General features: G+C 37.8%; 2 protein-coding genes across 2 annotated transcripts in view; one reads left to right on the top strand and one right to left on the bottom strand.

Moving 5' to 3' along the window:
* The first annotated feature begins 2,211 nt into the window (after window positions 1–2,211).
* On the top strand, window positions 2,212–6,333 carry PIK3IP1 (phosphoinositide-3-kinase interacting protein 1). Its single transcript, XM_072415526.1, has 4 exons — window positions 2,212–2,370; window positions 4,329–4,514; window positions 5,256–5,334; window positions 5,446–6,333. Exons 1-4 carry the CDS (start codon window positions 2,313–2,315, stop codon window positions 5,648–5,650), a joined length of 528 nt encoding a protein of 175 aa, XP_072271627.1. The 5' UTR covers window positions 2,212–2,312; the 3' UTR covers window positions 5,651–6,333.
* The window catches only part of LIMK2 (LIM domain kinase 2), a 26,751-nt gene continuing 13,783 nt past the window's right edge, over window positions 6,242–19,209 (bottom strand). The window contains exons 4-16 of the mRNA XM_072415525.1: window positions 18,050–18,159; window positions 16,960–17,124; window positions 16,767–16,857; window positions 16,467–16,630; window positions 15,489–15,663; window positions 15,327–15,413; window positions 13,314–13,442; window positions 13,141–13,197; window positions 12,326–12,391; window positions 12,071–12,245; window positions 11,892–11,947; window positions 9,697–9,854; window positions 6,242–8,877 (exon numbers count right to left, since the gene is read on the bottom strand). Of these exons, the coding sequence (XP_072271626.1) occupies window positions 8,700–8,877; window positions 9,697–9,854; window positions 11,892–11,947; window positions 12,071–12,245; window positions 12,326–12,391; window positions 13,141–13,197; window positions 13,314–13,442; window positions 15,327–15,413; window positions 15,489–15,663; window positions 16,467–16,630; window positions 16,767–16,857; window positions 16,960–17,124; window positions 18,050–18,159 (1,611 nt within the window). The 3' untranslated portion in view covers window positions 6,242–8,699. The remainder of the gene's footprint in view (window positions 8,878–9,696; window positions 9,855–11,891; window positions 11,948–12,070; window positions 12,246–12,325; window positions 12,392–13,140; window positions 13,198–13,313; window positions 13,443–15,326; window positions 15,414–15,488; window positions 15,664–16,466; window positions 16,631–16,766; window positions 16,858–16,959; window positions 17,125–18,049; window positions 18,160–19,209) is intronic.

Raw genomic sequence — 19,209 nt, 5'->3', positions numbered from 1 at the left:
CATATCAGGTGGTTTGAGAAAAGTGATAAAATCAGTAGGATAAATCTCAAAACCATGGAATTGGGGATAAAAAAAGTTACTCCAAATTTAATTATTAAATATCCCTTGTTGGTGGATAATTTTTTATTCATTACTCATTTCAGACATTCCAATACAAAGTGTCCATGAAAATATAGGTTAGTGGCCAAGCCAATGTTGTGGAGCTTAGTGCAGACCGTCATCAAGTAAAAGTCATCTTAAAGTGTCAATTACACTGAGCATGAATACTATGAAAGATTTGTGGGTTTTACCCCACAGTATTCTTAAATTCTTTTGCAAAGGGTAAGCCAGCCTTTCTTGATCGTTTTAACATGAGGGAACCCCTGCTATAATTACTGTATGCACAGTAGTTTGGCATGGTGGTCAGTAGGAAGAATGTCTCTTACATTGCTGGCCAGTTTGAAGAATGTCACCCTTACAGATAGCCAAAAAGATAATTGGTGTCTGTCTTACACTGACCTGAGAGGCCCAAATTGCTTATTACTCAAGGAAGCCATAGCAACTTCTGAAGGAACCTTGACTGAACACTGGTATAAGTACAACAATTGATGGTGGATCATCACTGAAGGACTGTATGTTTGCTTTTATTGAAAAAAATGAACATTTGTCTAATGTTTTGTGGTTCCTGCTGTTCACGTCATATGTTGTCTAAAAGCTGTGCCCAAAAAAGCAGCAAGAAAGCAAAGGTCAGCAGTATTGTGGTCATTGTTACCTTGTCCTCCATGGTGTCTCTGTGGAGAGAGAGCTTTGCTTCCTCATATCAGAGCCTCTGGCAGGACAATGAACGGCATATTAGTGGCACCCATAACTCCACCATTTCCTATTAGACTGCCGGGGGCAGTAGTGTCTTAGGCTAGGTACACACGTGCAATGGTTCTCATGAAAGATCCTTTCCAACGACAAATATTGCATGTGTGTAAATAGCCGTAGATCTAACTTTACAGATACAGAGCTATGAGGCTGTAGGCACATTCCAAAGAAAAAAAGTGCTCCAGTATTTTCATTCTTTGGGAGATTCTCCAGTTCATCTCAGGAGGTGAATGGAAACAAACCAACAAAAAAATACCCTTACGGGAGTTTACAATTCCAGAATCTTTCCAAAACAATATACTATAGAGATGCCTGCAAATACTTTCCTGAAGCCTTCAGGATCCTTGGCAGCAAACTCTATGTAACACTTGGTCTGGGGTTCAGCCCAGTACTGGGCTTTATTACATGACCATAGTCAAATAAAACAGTTTTTTTTGTGAATTGCTTTACCACGTTTTAGGCCAAAACAGCATGTGTTGGTGTGCTGGGTTCCCATTCATAGATCGCTCCCAAATGCACCTTACAGCACAATGGCATATTTGTGATGCGCTGCATTTGACAACCTATTAAAAAACTTGGTCTGTCATACGCAGTGCATTGCAACACTTAGGGCAGTCAGTGTGCATTTAGTACTACATTCCTATTATTATTAATACACAGTATTTATATAGCGCCATCATATTACACGGCGCTGTACAAAGCCCATAGTCATGACACACTTATCAGAACAAGTTCTGGGAAAACAATACAATAAAGGTTACAGCAATAGTAATCAGGTAATATACATTACACAGAAATATATAAACACATACATTAATGTATAAAAGCAATCTATATCATTTTATTTGAAAAATGTTCTGTATTTTCCAATTCAGCACAATCCAAATTGCCTTTTTTACTATGTAACATTTAATTTCTAGTATATTGGAGAAAATGATCATTGCAGTGATAAACATGTAATGATCCCTCTACAAGACTGAACACAAAAACAGGGAGAGATTGTTATGAAATGATTTGCAGTGGTAAGCTGAGCTGCTGCACACACAGAGCATGCACACAAATCCTGTCCAAACCGGCTCCTACCGACTGGGCTCTGCTGCTCTGCCAATCACAGCTCCCCCCACTCCCAGCATGAGATCAGCCAAGGCAAAACACAATGTATACATTAGACACCCTTTGCTGCCCAGGATGATGTATACCTATAATAATAATATATAATACCATGCAGATCACACCTGATAGAATACATCAATATACTAATGCAGTGCACATGTATGTTATAGCACACATGTGTAACACCCCTCCTCCAGCCCTGGGCAGCACAATCCCTGCACTGCAGACGTTTCCGGCTTTCAGATCCTCCCATGTGATGGAAAGAGAAGGAGGAGGAGCTGCTGAGGAGAAAAACAACCCTGAACATCAGCCCTGACATTATAGAAAGAGCCAGGCTCAGCACATACAACATGATCTCACATCTATGGATCCTATTATTGGGCTGCCAGCTCCTCTGTGCAACACCAGGTAACATATTTATTCTTTTTTTTATTTCTAAATATTTGTGGTTGATTTGTTTTAGATAAGTGATCATGTTTTGGGATGATTTCTATTTTTATTGAATATGGAGGACAGTTATTTATTAATGCATAGAAAAGTGGTGTTGCAATGAGCCCAATGTATGTATAGGTGAGGATCCATGCACATTATTGCAGAGTAATGGTAGAATATGGTATGATATAGTAGAAACATGGTTGAGTGATGAATGATGTTTTTTTTGGTTTGTGTTGTATGTATCTTTTTGTATATTGCATGCTATTGTTTGCCTTAGCTCCAAGCATAGTACCCTGGTCACATGACCTTGTTTTTCTGTAAAGAGTTGGAGGGTGGGTAAGAAAATGTGTCCCCCGCCCATGTTAAGAGTAGAGAATACATTGGATGATGCTGTTGTTGAGCTCTTTCTGTACTTTCTATTGGTGGACAAGTAAAGCATTGGTCCCCAACACAATACAATGGGGACTTTAAATGATGGAAAGTAACAAACCACACATTTCCTGCCCTGGGTAGATGTATGTTAGATATATGTTACCTAGCTGTGTTTCTCTCATTTATTTGTACACATTGCAGATTGTCTGAGAATGGAATAGCATTACCTTTGTACATAACAGCCATTACCATCTTCTACAACACCATTTGCCATGCATTGATCTCCATATTGGAACATATAAAAAGCATCAACTCTTGCAGATCAATAAACATTTTTTAACCTGGTAATGGCATTTTATCTAAAATAATTACCAGCATTGTATTAAACATTTACTCATCCACTGTAAACCCAAAATACAACAAAGGTGCCTGATTAAGGTCAATATGCAATTTATATTATACAAAGATCTAATGCTGGGCATGGCAATCAATCCTGGACAAAGATTTTGCTGGCTGAAACCTGCAAACTGGATAAAACATAGCAAAGTTCATATCCTTTAGATGAAGAGAACTGTGAAATTTGGGTTTTGTCCTTGTTTGTTCTTACATCCAGCACATTCTACTAGAGGAAAGTGCAATATTACAACACAATTTTTTACCAATCCCATGTTCATGTTCTCATGGTTTACTACCATCTATAAGTGGGGCCAACCTTCTATTTGATGGAGGTTCTTTGTTTGTCAGAGCCTGGCCTGGACTTTCATGCACCTTAAGGGTCATTGTCCATTGTTTTACCTTCTGTTCCTGGGAATATTTTCGTGAGCACCCCTATTTCTGGGTCAATATTAGCTAGGAGTTATTCGTAGCCTTTTGGGCTCACCCTAAGCAGTGGGGGGTTCACCTTCAGAAGTCAAACGTCCCCTAAAACTAAATGCATCCTATCAAAGCCCCCAGTGTTCAAGCTTTTACATTCCTATCCATTCATGGGCACTGGTAAGATTTCTTGGAAGCAATAACCATAACATCAGGAAATATACATCAATGTTCCTGCAACTACATTGATATTGCACACCGTACTGGTTCCTCGCACATTGCTAGGCAGCTGACTTTTCTTTAGCACAGCTGAAATAACAAGCCACAAAGGTTTCCCTAAATAAAAGCAGTAGTTTTACCCCAACTATGTCAAAAGTGGGGGATGGGGTAGTAAGGTTACCCTTCTTGTATGTTATTTTCTTAACAAGTGCTTCTAGATTTTTCCTTCATTAATTAAAAAACACAATTTTTATTTTACAGTGACCCAATAGTTTCTTATATTAGTGACATAAACCTAATCAACACACAATATCATGTTCAGTTTTTTTCATTGTGCTGCTTTTTACAGCTATGTGTGTATTTATAGCAGTGGGTGGCACAGTTTAGATTGTATAATAAATTGATCTTCTACCATATACATCATTGTATATATTTTGTGTTATGGGTGTAGACGGGCAGTTATTGTTTGCGGTTACATTACACAATTAGCCTGGCATGACATCAACTATCACTTTTATGATTTACAGTGCCAACAAATGATATCCTAGAGGAATCACCGGCGCCACAGACAACACAGAGGACTGAGGACACAACTACTCCCTACATTGAACCCATGCTACCCGCAGAGAAGCCCAATGTGGCACAGCCTGTGATAAGCATCAGTGAGAGAGTCCAAGTCAAGCCCCGTGAAAAGAAGGACCTTGGCACATTAGGTAAACATTTTATTCTGCATTTTTACATAGGGTAGTAGATGGATCTATATGAAAGTTTTTAGGCATAATATATATATTGAACAATTTACAAGCCATTACATATGCATTTAACAATTGATGGTAAAATAATCAATCTCGTTAATCTCACATACTTTATTGGCCATGTATAGTTTACTATACAAGTGGGAAGGAATGTTCAGCATATTTGAGGATCTGATCTACCTAGCTATGGCTTATGTTGGACACATTTGCCTGCAATTTCTAAACTCCCCACAACTCCCGGTATAGTTGTAGAGGGAATCACTGTGGTCCATAATGTGGTACTCACATGCTAACTGTTCAGCCAAAAGTTTACCATTTTGTTTCTATTCCAAAGTAAAACATTCCATTGCTTCCTTACTTAAAGGGATCACTCGTAGGTGCTACCATCTGGAGCTCTTTTCTTTAGAATTCTACCCCATGTTTTCCCCAAATTGGCTGTTACCAGCATTAAATGCCATAATTTAGATGACTGATATACCTGGTCTTCAGCTATATCCAATCCTAAATACGATTCCAGCGTTGTTCCAGTCATTTAGTACTCAGGAAATCACCAGATATGTTGCTAGATATAACACTTCTGAAACACAAAACAAGGCCATTTCACACTCCTTGTATATTTATAATAAATGATCCTGTTCCTTGTATATTTATAATAAATGATCCTGTTCCTTCTCTAATTTTTATACTTTTGTTTCCCAGGTTACGTCCTAGGCATCTTAATGGTGGTGATAATTATAGCCATTGGCAGCGGCATTGTGGTTGGATACATATACAAGAGGTCAGTATTGTGCCTGTAATGTTAGATTGAGCTACTTTTTCTGATGTTCATTATACCTCGATAATTCTATATTAGAAGGTAATCATGTATCCAATTAATTTCTCCTCATAGGGGCAGAGATTTAAAGAAGCAACATGACCAGCAAGTTGATGAGAGGCGGCAACATCGCATCAATTTACCCCTCTCTGCTTTCCTAAATCCAACATGTGACGTTATAGATGAGAACACAATTGAGATATCCTCCAATCGCACCCCTAACACAGTACAGGAGGGTGTTGAACCCTTAATGGGCAGTGCTGGTACCCCAGGAGCATGATGGGAGGTGCAGCCCATCTGGACAAAAATTGTGGACTAACTACTCCTTGTTGTGGAAACGTTGGCAGCATTCTACATTTTATTGTGCTGTGGCAGAGGCCCAGTAGTGGACTGTCGAAGGAGAATTTCATTCATTACCCACATTATCTAATTTGGATAGTAAGGGGCATGGATTTTGAATTATCTGACAAAGATTTAGAGCTGGTGCAGATTGATATGGCCAGTGTTTTTTGCTTGGCCAAGGCCAAGATATGATTATTGTAATTGCCCTTTACCTCCTTTATCGTTATGTGGGGATTCTTACAATCTTAGTGTCAGAATTTGGCTGCCAGTGGCAGCTTCTGTATCACTAAATATTAGAAGTCTAGTAGATGGCAAGAAGTTTTCTTGGTGATCATCTGCAGGCTGTAAAAGAGCTGGATGCTGTGTTGTATCACTTCCTGTCTCTGATGTATGTACAGTGAGATTCATATGGTAACTTGCAGTACAAATTTCTTCCAATAATAAATGTTACTATCTTTTCTAAGAGCCGGGTTCTTCCGTTTGAGTGTGCTGCTAAGGTTTTTAAATGGACAAAGATGGATGTACAAAATTGTAAGAAAATTGTTTATTGACCTTGTTTTTTTTTACATGAATGTTACATTTCTATAAATAAAGAATTATCGGCAGTGCCGGATAATCAAACCAGTTTTGTGTGAATCCAGTTACTTGAATTGCATCTGATTAGTATTTATTTTTTTAAGCAGTGCCCTATGGTTTGCAAATATATTTTATTATTGTGACTGTACTTAAACACTGAAATCAATCGTTTGGTTTACATAGATAGCAGCACATCATTGCTACTAGCACAGACTTATAATGTCCCAAATGATGAACTCCAACTCATAAAATGCGGCCCTGTAGTAGGATCACAAAAGCCCAGGTATTTGGGTGCCTTTCACTTATGCCAACGGATATGATGGTTAGAATCTCCAAACAACTACTTCTGAGCCGGAAATGTCACAGGTAAAACTGCTAAAATAGAAGTATATCAAGAAATCAATACCAGGACATGTTTCAAAGAATAAATGTAGTTGACCACTTTTTGTTACCTATAATATATTACAACAGGGGTAATATCACTGAGCCATAATATTTTAACTGCTTTACTTTATCACACAGCAGTCTTCCCTAATGCAAAAACTGGTGCTTGGCTTCCCTTTATTCAGACAGGTTGAGTTTTTGTCAAACTTGTGACTAATCAGAGAGAAGCAAAGCAGTGGCTCCTGCAGTCTCCTTCAGCTATGTTGTGCAGGGAGAATTTACAGCAGTGGAGGGACACATGGTAACCAACATTTTTGGACGTTTCATATACCCATTGGAATTTTAGGCAATGATAGTAAACCTTACAAAGAAATGATTATTTAACAATTAGGCACACAAATGTGTACCTTCTTAAAGTAAAATAGAACCTGACCCCAAGGGGGGATAGAAAATAAGTAAGGGGAAAATAGAGTCGATGCGGGAAAGGAAAGTTTACTAAAGTTTTACCTGATTATAGAGAAATTTTAAATTTAGTGAGAGCCTTTTTAATCCCTTTCACGCTTCTGGGTTAAAAAGTGGTTGTGGTTGGTTGCTGAAAAAAATTTAAACATGCAAATTCCCTTTTATAATGAAAGAACATATTAAGTGTATCTGAAACCCAAAACTGAGTTTAGAAGCCCTCAGATGTGGTGGCTTAATTGGATTTCTTTTTTAGACCTTTTTATCTTCTGCCCTTTCAGTAATTTCCTAAATGTGGCTATGAAGAAACCATAGTTGTCAGACAGGCTGCCTGTCGTTGTTCATATCCATTACATGGTGGATTGATGGAATGGTTTCCAAAAGCAGGACCAAGTCCTTTGTGTTTCCTGCTCAGCTCACACATATATAGACATTGCATTTCTGGAAAAATCAACAGGTATACTCTGTACTTGCTGAATATTTTTGTACCTTAAAATATGAATACCAATACAGCCACCACATCAATAGGATGCAATATATTACATTTTTGTGTTTAGATTTGGCTTAACAATCTCTGTATTAAAGGACTATACAGGCACAAAATGTGGAAAAAGGCATTTGTTAGGAGAACCACGTCAAGGCATAACACGTTATGGCCATCTAGAGAATCAGAAATCTTAGCTTCCGCATTTTGTAATAAACTTGCTATCAAAGCCCTGTCAAACAAAAAAATATTATTTGCCATAGATGAAAATGTACAATTTGTAAATACCATATAAACCTGTACTGTATCTTCCAACACAAGTGCAGTATATACCCGCACAAATATCTCATGGAAGAAATGTAATAGTCCAGATAAAGACTTCACATCCAGCTGCCAAAAACATCCAAATAGCCTGCAGCAAAAATATTAATGAGGCATGATTAAGGCAAACATCCCATGGTGCCATGAGAAAAAAAAACACCATACACACAGTATAAACACAAAGTAGAAAAGTTCAGTCCAAATGCTTAGAAAATAAACTTTGAAATTCCAGTTTTCATGTAAAAATACAGCAGTCTCTCCACCGTGGAGTACAGGCGCAAATATAAAAGTGGTTACCAAGTCACATAACTTCCCAGTAACTAGACTGACATCTTTTACTGGAATAATAATGTGTCAGGCTACTGGCTTTTTGTACTCTTCTTTGTGGTAGAGCGATTCAAGTTTTGATTTATGTATGTAACTGAAAAGGTGCCCATAGCATGGAAAGCTAAGAGCAGTTCTAGACAGAACCCTTCTAAGATCTGCTGTGGTTCTAAATTATATATATATTTGTAACATAACCCCTGAGATAAAGGTTATCTAATAGGGTCTACCAACATTGTAGAAATGTGTCATACACTTGTTACAAAAAGTTTTTTTTTTCCCTTGAAAAAAAGTTTATAGCTTGCTACACCAACTGAGCTATACTGAAATGGTTCATTCTGGAAGAGCTGAAACTTCTACCGCCAGCCAGCAGATGTAAGGTTTCCTTTATGATTATTGGAATGTAGAGATGATCTAGTGGGTGCTTTGCCTCTCCTCCTTATCTCTGTTCAGGAATTTGATCTGCATCATCTTGTGGAGAATGTTCTCGTTTCAGACCATACTGTAACCTCAGGTTAGTCTCCATCATTTCTAGTTCAGAAGGCAGCGGAATTGCCAGTTCCCCCAGAAACAGAGACAGGGCTGAAAGGGTGTCATGTAAATAAGTAAAGTCTGGCCTAGGGTAGAAAGACAAAAAACAACATTTTAATAATACATACACATTACCTTAAGTCTAGAGCACTTAACCCCAACCAGCTGTTTACAATCCAAATATTGTTCTTGGCAACGGTTTATGGCAGGTGTAGTTCTACAGCAAAAACAAAAGCACACAGACTACAATACTTACCTAATATCAAGCATGTTCCCCTGCAGCACCATTCTTTCATCAAGCTGAATGATGCTTGGGATATCAAAAACTCATCTATTTGGGTTTTATCATTAAGCCTAAACCCCGTTAATACTGAGCAACATTGCAGGAACATACCCCCATCATTATGTGGCACTTTCTTGTGCAGCTTTTGGTCTCTCCCACCAGCAAAAACAGAAGACCACCTGTTATTTAATGGGACCAAACCAAAGAAGAAAAATTTCCCTGTATACGTATCTAAATGCTGGGAGAAAATTAAGATGGGAAAGGGTGGCTAAGAAAGGTATGAAAGAATTTGGAACTTACCATTATTATTGATAAAAGTTTTTACAGTGCTATTTTTGCAGTTTGGCTGTTCTAACTTCATAATTTATGGATCATGAACTGGTAAGGTGTTTAAGGGAGCACTAGCTCATTAAAAATCCAGCATAAGAAGCTGAAAATGTTTTACTCTAAGTACTATAAAAGAAAAAGTGGTTTTAAAAAACACAATAGCCCAAATATTTCTTTTCAATTATAAAGTATTTTTTTTTTTAAAACAGAACTATAATAGAACAACCATGTAATACTGGCTTTAAAAGAAGGGAAACATGAAATGACTGAAGCAGCAAAATACATGTGAACTCACCTCTGGTCAGGCTCCAGCTGGCAGCAGGACGTTGCCAGAGGGAAAAATCCTGAAGGACAGTCATTTGTAACAAACTTTTCCCAGAAAAGACGAACATTGAGGCCATAGTCAATGGTACGTGGAAGGCAATCAGGATCAGCATACACTTGTCCAATAATCTGTAAATGGTAAAACAAAATAAATCAGTGCATTGTGTAGGGGTAGGCTGTGAAAAACTAATACAGACTTAGAACTAACTAAAACTAATACTACAGTAATTCTGTTACAGTTACAGTTGTCTAGAACTCTGTTACAGTGTCTAGATCAGGCATAGGTAAACTATGGCCTGTTGGGCTTTTTAATCTGGACCTTCAAATATTAGTACAAAATTATCCACTGGCAAAAAAAAAAAAAAAAAAAAAGGGTGACCAATACCCTGTTAACATATCAGTTCATACAAACACTTTCATCTATCTGATACTGGCCCTACACATCTCAAATTTTATATCTGATCCACAAAGTTTGCCCAACCCTGCTGTAGAAAAAAAAAAATACAATACAGGACATAAACCTCTCTAAAAGTGTGTGTATTGTAGATTTCATTGAACATGACTGGGTTAATCAAAAATTCATAAAGCTTTTTTGAGCAATATGAACAGACTTAAAGCTCTACTCTAGTTCAAGCTTAGTGAAGCTGACAAACGTAGGGCTGTGCTACATGAGTGCTTTTAATCTAGAGATTTATTAACTTGCTGGCAGTCCCCTGAATAACCTAGGGCTTCATATAGCATAGGGATAACTCAGTCTGCTATCTAAAATAGCCATCAATTAATGAAGCATTGATTAAATAATTTGAGTTTGAATGCTACTTTATGTCACTTCTATTATGTAGCCCCAACCTATTTAGAGGACTGCCAGCAAAAGTTAAATTTGTAAATTAGTCCTTAGAATGCCTAAAAACACATAACATTGCAGGTGTCCCGTTTGTTATTTAATCGAGCCCAAATGCTAGCCCAAACTTTTGCTTCCCCACAGCAGGCTGATAATATAATCTGCTGCACTTAGGGCTCAATCTACGGTGGCTCAACATGCCTCCTGCCTTGTCACAACTACAGCTCCCTAATCAGCAATGCTCACAACAGAAATTCTACAGCTCTCCAATTAACAACTTGAGTATGCGTTACTGACTGGGGAGCTGACAAGACACTGTAGAGGGCTAAAGTGAGGGCTGGCACCAGAGTTTACTTATATAACCAACAAAGGAGGTAAACCTAAAACCCTATGTGGGTCTGATTTTTAGAACTTGAAACTACAGGTGGGCTTTAAGAATCTGATCCAGACCACTAATTTGTTTTACTATAGGGGGTATTGGAGGGCTGGAATTAAACACCGATTTTGTTTTTTTAAGGGAAATTCTTAAATTAAAAAAAAAAAAATGAACGTCCAGGTTGAACTGGAGTTGATAACAATCTGGAGCATTATATATACAAAAGTTAGGCTTCCAGATAATCAGATGCAATAGTGCAAACATTTCTGTAATGTTAGAAAATACAGACATGAGACTACACAGACCAGGGAGGGATTTTCCATTGTGCAAGTAAACCACCTACAAAAATCTGAACTTACAGGATTTTTTACCAGAGTTAAACCAGATCCAATTTTGCATTGAAAGCCAGTACTGCATTAAAGGGAGCTGTCCATCTAAGTGTATGTACACACGTGAAATCATTGTCATTGGAAAGGATCATGAAAGACAAAAGACTGAAAGATGCATGAACAAGCTCTGTATATACAGCACGGTTCTGGTCAATGCAGAGGGAAGGGGAGAACGATGGAGCAGCATCCTGCTGCGCTCTCTCACCTTCACTTCCATTGCAATCGTTCGTGGATCTGCCAGGATGGATCCATGAACGAAGGCCACTGTACACAGGTCAGATAACCGTTCGATAACAGCCCTGAGAAGATTATTGGATGAGAATCAACTGACGTGCATACGTAGCCTTACACAGGGATTCATGACAGAAGGAGTGAGTAGAGTGAGAATTTTTTTAGTGTCTTGCTGCTCTTTCATTGTCCAGATAAAGGCTGAGGCAAGATCGGAATGTGCGGCCTAGTAAGCGTTTTAAGATTCTAATGGACAATAATAATGAACAATAATACATTTACATAAATATAAATAATTTGGCAGGTAAGACACTCATTTGGGGTCTACTTACCTCACACAACACAATTCCAAATGAAAATACATCCACTTTCTCATCATACAGTTTACCTAATGTGGAAAAACAGAATACAAAAAGTTTAGCTTTTTAGCAATCTTTTTCTTTTCCCACTTTAAGTAAAAAAAAAATTCTTACTCCATTCTCGTTCAGCCCCCTTGATATACATATATTACCATTTAACATTTCTGGTGCCATCCAGTATGGGTTGCCCACCACTGTATAACGCTTCTTGCGGTCCGGTTTACGAAGCGTTCTCTTTTTTGTGGGAGGGCGATCTGGTGGGGGTCTGGGTTTTTCTTCTACAATGAGTCTGGAAAGCCCAAAATCAGCAACCACTACGGTTCCATCCTAGAATGGAAGACAGCTACATGAAGCTGGGTTTATTAAGGGAGAGGAAAGTAGTTGAGTAATTATAAATAAAGCCTTACCATTTTGATGAGACAGTTGTGTGAGTTCAGATCTCTATGTATTATGCTCATTGAGTGAAGATAAGCCTGAGGAGAAAAAAAAAAAAAGAAGACAACATATAAAAATGCTAGTAGTTACAAAAAGAATGATTGGTCATTTGTAGTGATTTGGCATTTTTAAAATGTAGAAACACACCAAGTGGTTACAATATTCTTAGAATGATACTTTTTGTATCTTTCTGCAAGGGAAGCTGGGTTTTCAAAGATAACTAGGACAAGAATTTCATTAAAAAGCCGTATAATATCATAGGAGCTACATTTACTAGGTAAAAAAAAAATATATGCAACTGGAAGAAAAGGCAGATCAAAATATAAATTGTATAGCATCTGCTGGCCAAGAATAGTTACTATAAATATTTAAGCAGTAATTCAACCAATTCTGCAAAGCATTTTTTGATAACAGTGACAAACTGACACATCAGCCCTGAACCTTACACCAGGAAAAATTTGCAAGACTCACCTGTCCTTGGACTCCCGCTTTAAACCAAAATAATCAGTTGTCAAAGCACACAGCAAGCTTTGAGGCTTCCAGGATGCAATGGAAACAGGCGCTCCAAATACAGGCAGCAGGAACCGGCTGTCAAACTAACAGCCGTGTCCCAATAGGCAGTTTGTTTGACCATATATATGGACAGAGACAGGGAAAACAATTTTTTTTTTGCTGCTAGTGTGGCTTTCTTTTGATGTAATTCTATTTTATCATGTAATTCTAATTTATCAGGTGCACCAACAGGAAAATATATGCACATACAGTATCTATTCCATTTACGACTTACCATTCCACATGAAATGTCCTTAGCAAATGACACTTTCTGTTGCCAAGGGCATGTATCCTACACAAGATGGGAGACAAACAAAAGCTTGTCAATTTTTGTTACATTTATAACAATAAATTTACTATGGATTATCACCCCCAATGATACATTTGCATGATCTTAGCAGGTCTTACCCCTCTAAGAAAATCCTTTAGAGTTCCACATTCTATGTATTCAGTCAGCAGGTTTAATCGTCGATCCTTATACAGAACTCCAATAAAACGAAGAACATTGGGATGATCCAGAGAGCGCATGACCTTTACCTTTTAACAAACAAACACAGGACAGACTCCATGATTTGTATAATGAAATAATGTTTACATCAGAACTGGATGATTTTGAAATGTACTTTCATAATATAAGTAAAAGGAGAGAGTAAAACTCAGTGCAAGATAGGGATGCCTGTAACTTGAGCTCAAGCTCTGTATATGTAGGGAGTAAGTTAAAAGCAAAGGGACTAAAGCACCTACAAAAAATTACTACTCTAATGTGTTTAAAGAGAGAGATTTTTGTCAGTTTTAGAAAATCAGTACTTGCTGAATACTGAAAGGAAAAAGTAAAAGTAATTTTCATTTAAACTATGAAGAATAAGTTTTGTAGTAATAATGTTATGTTATTGTTATCTTGACACTCCATGGTTTTTAAACGTCAGTCTACAATTACAGTTTAACAATAGCTAACAATAGAGACACAATACATAGGGAGTGCTATGCTGCCAAATCATTAGCCAACCCATACATCTTAAATACATATGTCTTGGATAATACCCATACATGTGAAAGAGCAGGAACTACAAAACTAGGATAAATATGGCCATATCCCCAATCTACATACATATTTATATATTAGGCTTATTTATGAGGCTATGTACACACGTCAGATGATTCTCATATGAATATCGTTTCAGGGCTGGTATCGGACGAGAATCTGACGTGTGTACAACACTCGGACAATGTCATTTATGGATCAGTCCTGGCGGATCCATGAATGACAAAATTATCGTAATAAAAGTGAAGGGGGTGAGAGCTCACCGGGGTGCGGCTCACTCGTTCTCCCCTCTCCATGGAGCAGAACGGCGCTCATTGATGAGTCTTTCAATATTTTGTCGTTGTAAAGGATCATGAAAGATCCTTTCCAACGACAAAAGTCAAACATGTGTATGTAGCCTTACACACAGAACTATTGCTACAAACGTTAAGTTGAAGTAATCATGTTCTGAATGACTGAAATCGGTCTTTCACATTGTTGTAAAGGAAGTTTGGCCCATTCTAATCTACAACATTGTTTCAGTTCGTTATGCACAGCCCTCTAAAAGTCTCTTCACAGAATTTTAATTGGCTTGAGATCTAAACTTTGACTGGGCCATTGCAACGCCTTGATACTTTTCTTTTTCAGGTATTCTGTTGTGGATTTGCTGGTGTGCTTGTGATCATTGTCCTACTGCATTACTTAGCTTTAGCTTCATGGTTGACTCAATGACTGCAAGGTACCCAGGTCCTGTGGCTGCAAAACAAGCCCAAATCATCACTCCTCCACCACCGTGCTTGACAGCTGGTATGGAGGGTTTGTGCCGATATGCTGCATTTGGTTTCAAACGTGGTGTTGTGCAATATATGTCAAAACATTTTCACTTTTATCTCATCTTTTTAAAAGACATTGCTTCAGACATCTTGTGGTTTGTTCAAATGCAACTTCTTGAACCTAAGCAGTGATGCAGTGTTCTTTTTTTTAAAGAAAAGGCTTTCTCTTGGCAAACCCTTCCAAAATAAGCCATACTTGTTCAGATTTTTTCTAATGGTATGGTCATGAACTTTAACATGCTAACCGAAGCCTGTAAAGTATAAGATGTAATTATTTTTTGCAATTTCCCCGGGAGCCCCAACACTCAGATACATTTAGTCATGCCAATAGGCAGTTTTGGATATTGGTACTTTAGTATCCTCTCACCTGCATTAAACTATATGATATAGGGCCTCACTGACCAATAGAGTGGTATGGAAGGAGCCATATCTAAAATGTATGTACAGACACTTTACACTACCACTTTAGTAAGTTTACGCCAAGTATAGACGTTTTTCCAGTACAATAGGTTTTTGAAGTTCTTTCACATACATAAAATGTGAAAATGTTGAAATATAACAATTTACCTCTGTCAAAAAAGTTTTCTGTGTTTGCTCATCAAACTGTATCAACTCTTTCATAACCATCACTTTACCAGTGGCTCTGTGTGTGACCTGCAAGCACAAAAGATTTATGTATGGCATTCAAAGAATGTACTCATCTAGATCACCAATTTAGAAACCACTCACTTTGATAGCTCTTCCAAAAAAACCTTTTCCCAGTTCTTCACCATGAAGCAATTCACATGGTCGAAAGATCTGATGAGTTGCCCCTACTGCACAGCGCAGAGATTCTGAGCGGGACACAGAGCGAGGGTCTTTTGGAGAACATGGTCCTGGAGAACGGCTGTTACTATTGCTGCGTCTGTACATGGAGTGAAAAGTGATGAACATGTCATGGATGGCAGAAAGATAAGGCAAATTAAGGAAAACAACAAACAGTGAATTTTTAGATGAATAATGTCAAGATCTCAATATTATATATTGTTTAAATATAACCAATGAACACAAAAACAATAGGTGTACCTAAGCTGGACTTACAAAATGAGCAAGGATAACCTGCTTGTGAACGACCAGACCCTCTGAACATCTACTATTGCAGTGCAAATTGTGTGAGCTCGTCTTTACAGTACATATTTTGAGTAAAAAATTAAAATTTTATAAAGCAAATAAAGTATTTGTAGTCTACTGCTTCTTATAGCCATTGGGTAGTTGGGTATGGTGATCTTTCCATTCTACACTGGTGGGTAGTGTGATTTTCACAGTACACACTGATGGTGCAGAACAATAATAACTGCAAATATCTCCTCCATCAGAAAGAAACCAGCTATCATTTACAACCCCAGTGTGTTCCTTAGAACACCAACGTCAATCTTTTGACATAGGACTTTGGGGTTGTTACACAACACTGCCAACACAGGTATGGTCTCTTTGTAAGGCCAGCTTAAGAACACAAGACATAAGGCAGAAAAAGTACAGAAATATTACAGTACAAAGAGGGCTGTTACTAACAAGAATGCAAGGGTTAGCTAAAAGATGGAGAGGGAAGGATTAAAAGATTTTACTAGCACTGGCAGAGATTAATGAAATTACAAAAGAAAAGTCAGTGATTTTGGAAGCGCTAATAAAAAAGAAATAAAAGCAATTATACAGTAAGGGTAATCTGACCGGATGGAGCACCGCTTGGTGTTGTTTTCACCGAGGCCCCTTGCATCCCGAGGGTGAAGAGAAGGAGATTTAGGGGGAACACTAGTCACTGGGGAAGTCAGTGGGGGATTGTGCTCTACCAGAAGCTGCAGGGTCCGGTCTGAACAGGAAAGCAGTTTATCAGCCTGAGGGAAGGGTGTAGGAAGGGGATTATGAGGAGGAGATGGCAATAATATCAAAATCATACACATGAATTATATACCAACAACATCAATCCAGATTAAACACCCCATTCTTGACAAAACATTTAAAACTTCTGACCTCTTTAGGCGGTAAAGAAATGGCAGGAGAGCCATTAATCTCCAAAATGCGGTCCCCTGGGTATACCAAGTACCGTGCTTCCAGAGTTACTCTGCAAATTTGTAAAACAGGAAGTACATAAATACAGATCTGTTTTGTCAAATAAACAGTAAATTTATTAGAAACATGAAAAGACAAAAAGAAGCCTACTCACTCTGTGACCTGCATGTTGTCCAGCGATACATAAAAGCCCCTATTGCCAAATGCATTAGGAGGCAGACGTAGAAGGGTGAGCATATAGGGATGGGGTTCCTGAGCAGATTCATTACACAGGCCCTCGAAATGTGGCTGCAGAAGAAGCAGCTTTTGGCATGGACCACTAAAGAAGCAACATAAAACATTAAAAATAACAATGTAGAGTTACATATGGGAAAAATAAAAGAAATATTTATGTAGGCAAGAAATTAAAATGCACAATAGTCATGAATTCCAAGTCACACCAAGTTTGAACATTTCTAATCTTTGCATGTATCCAATATTACCCGTTTCTTTTGTTTTATTGAATGAGGGATGTAAAGTAGAAAAAAAAAAACAAAAAAACAGTACACACCACCCATGGCTTTTCAGCTGTTCACTCTGCTAAAAGAGGAAACAGAGATAGCACCTTAAAGTCTAAGGAAGGATTGTGCATGAAGATAGCTGTATGCCCAATCCTTGACTGGAAAACCAGCACACTAGGATATGGGCCTCATCCGGGAAGCCTGCTGTCCAAGCATGTAATGCTTTTAATGCCAACATTTTAATTTAGTGTCCCTCAACACTCAACAGAAAGTATGGGTAACCGTTACATTTAAGCCACTGCTTGCTTTACTTTTAGCTTTCAACAGATGATGATTAGATGTCATGAGTAACAAACATTTAAGTGAGGGAAAAAATTGTTTATTCCTGTAAACCACTTCCCTCTCAGCAGCTGCTTAGATCATAATAGCCATTAGGAGTTTTTAAAAAGACAGAAAAACAGGAGAAATTTCAGCTATTTTACCAAGTCACAGCATATGACTCTGATCCCCATCTCTTAAGTCGTAATGGGTAATTGTAAGGCTGTACTTACTCAACATGCCAAACCTGCCTTTTTATTTATTTAGATAATATACAATCTAATGATTTCCTGCTCAAATATGTAGAAAAACGAAACTATCTTACTTTTTCACATGATAAGTAGGTATACCCAATATAAATATCGTATAAAATATATACATACAGTAAATACATATACCATACAAGCTAAAATCCATAGTTCTTACCAGAAAAGTGTTGTGCTGTTCACGAAACTGAATGACTCCCCCTCCTCTATCACTGCTTTGCAGCCCGAGCATGAGAAGCATTCCGGGTGGAATTTATAGTGGGAGACCACCTGAAAGGGAATGCAGATAAATGCTAAAAGACAAACAGCTCTCAATGCGAGTCATGAAAATATGCAGTCAGGTGAGGAGGAGTTGTATAGAGAGGCTAAAACTATCTATTGATACTGTAAGAAATACAAGGAATAATAATTTACAATCCACTATATACCCATAATAAAAAAAACACATTTACCCTCTCATAATTCTGCACATATAACAAGGATTATTCCGCAAAGCACAGATTTTTGCGCCTCATGTACATACATTAAAATAAAACCATGCATGCTTTTCTGATGCTTATTAAACTCTCATTATATATGTAAAAAAAATGTTAAAAAAGGGACAAAAAAAAAAAAAACTTTCCCAACTCCTCTGAATGCATCCCAATACAACAAACATGTTCAACAAAATACAATGAACTTGAGTGAGGCCCTTGTTGTGCTGCCCATTCAAGCCACAGCCCTAATCATTCCTTTGGTAATGCTGTACTTGTAGTGGCCTGCGGAATCACATCACTGGGGAGGAATTGTGGACCGTTTTGTTTTTTTTTTTGTTTTTTTCAACATTACTTAAGTTCATGCAGGTTTGCAGGCATTTGTTCTGCCAAATTTCAATCAGGTTGAGAACTAAACTTTGACTAGGTCATTACAACACCATGATTATTTTCCTTTTCAGCCATTCTGTCCTAGATTTGCTGGTGTTCTTGGGATCATTGTCCTGTTGCATGACCCAATTTCAGTCCAGCTTTAGATGTCAGAAATAAAAAAATGGCCTTACATTTAACTCTAGATAATTTTTCTATAACGTGGCAGCAGAACAAATCAAAATCATCACCCCTCCACCATCATGTTTCGCAGGTATGATATGCTGTGCATTATGGCCAAACATCATCACTTCAGTCCCATCTTATTAAAAGACATTGCTCCTGAAGTCTTGTGGTTTGTTCAGATGCAAGTTTGTAAACCTAAGCCCTGCTGCCATGTTCTTTTTAGCCATACCTGTTTCAGTTTCTTTCTAATTGTACTGTCATAAAAATGCTAACTGAGGCTTGGGTTCTTACT

This window comes from Pyxicephalus adspersus, chromosome 6 (assembly GCF_032062135.1).
Source record: "Pyxicephalus adspersus chromosome 6, UCB_Pads_2.0, whole genome shotgun sequence".
NCBI lineage: Eukaryota > Metazoa > Chordata > Amphibia > Anura > Pyxicephalidae > Pyxicephalus > Pyxicephalus adspersus.
Note: the sequence above shows the minus strand (reverse complement) of the source record. Positions and strands in the feature narration are given on the sequence as shown.

Coding starts and splice junctions, on each gene's coding strand:
- PIK3IP1 (XM_072415526.1), top strand. CDS start 2,313: ATGATCTCACATCTATGGATCCTATTATTGGGCTGCCAGCTCCTCTGT. Junction 2,371..4,328: donor GCTCCTCTGTGCAACACCAG/GTAACATATTTA, acceptor TATGATTTACAG/TGCCAACAAATGATATCCTA. Junction 4,515..5,255: donor GAAGGACCTTGGCACATTAG/GTAAACATTTTA, acceptor TTTGTTTCCCAG/GTTACGTCCTAGGCATCTTA.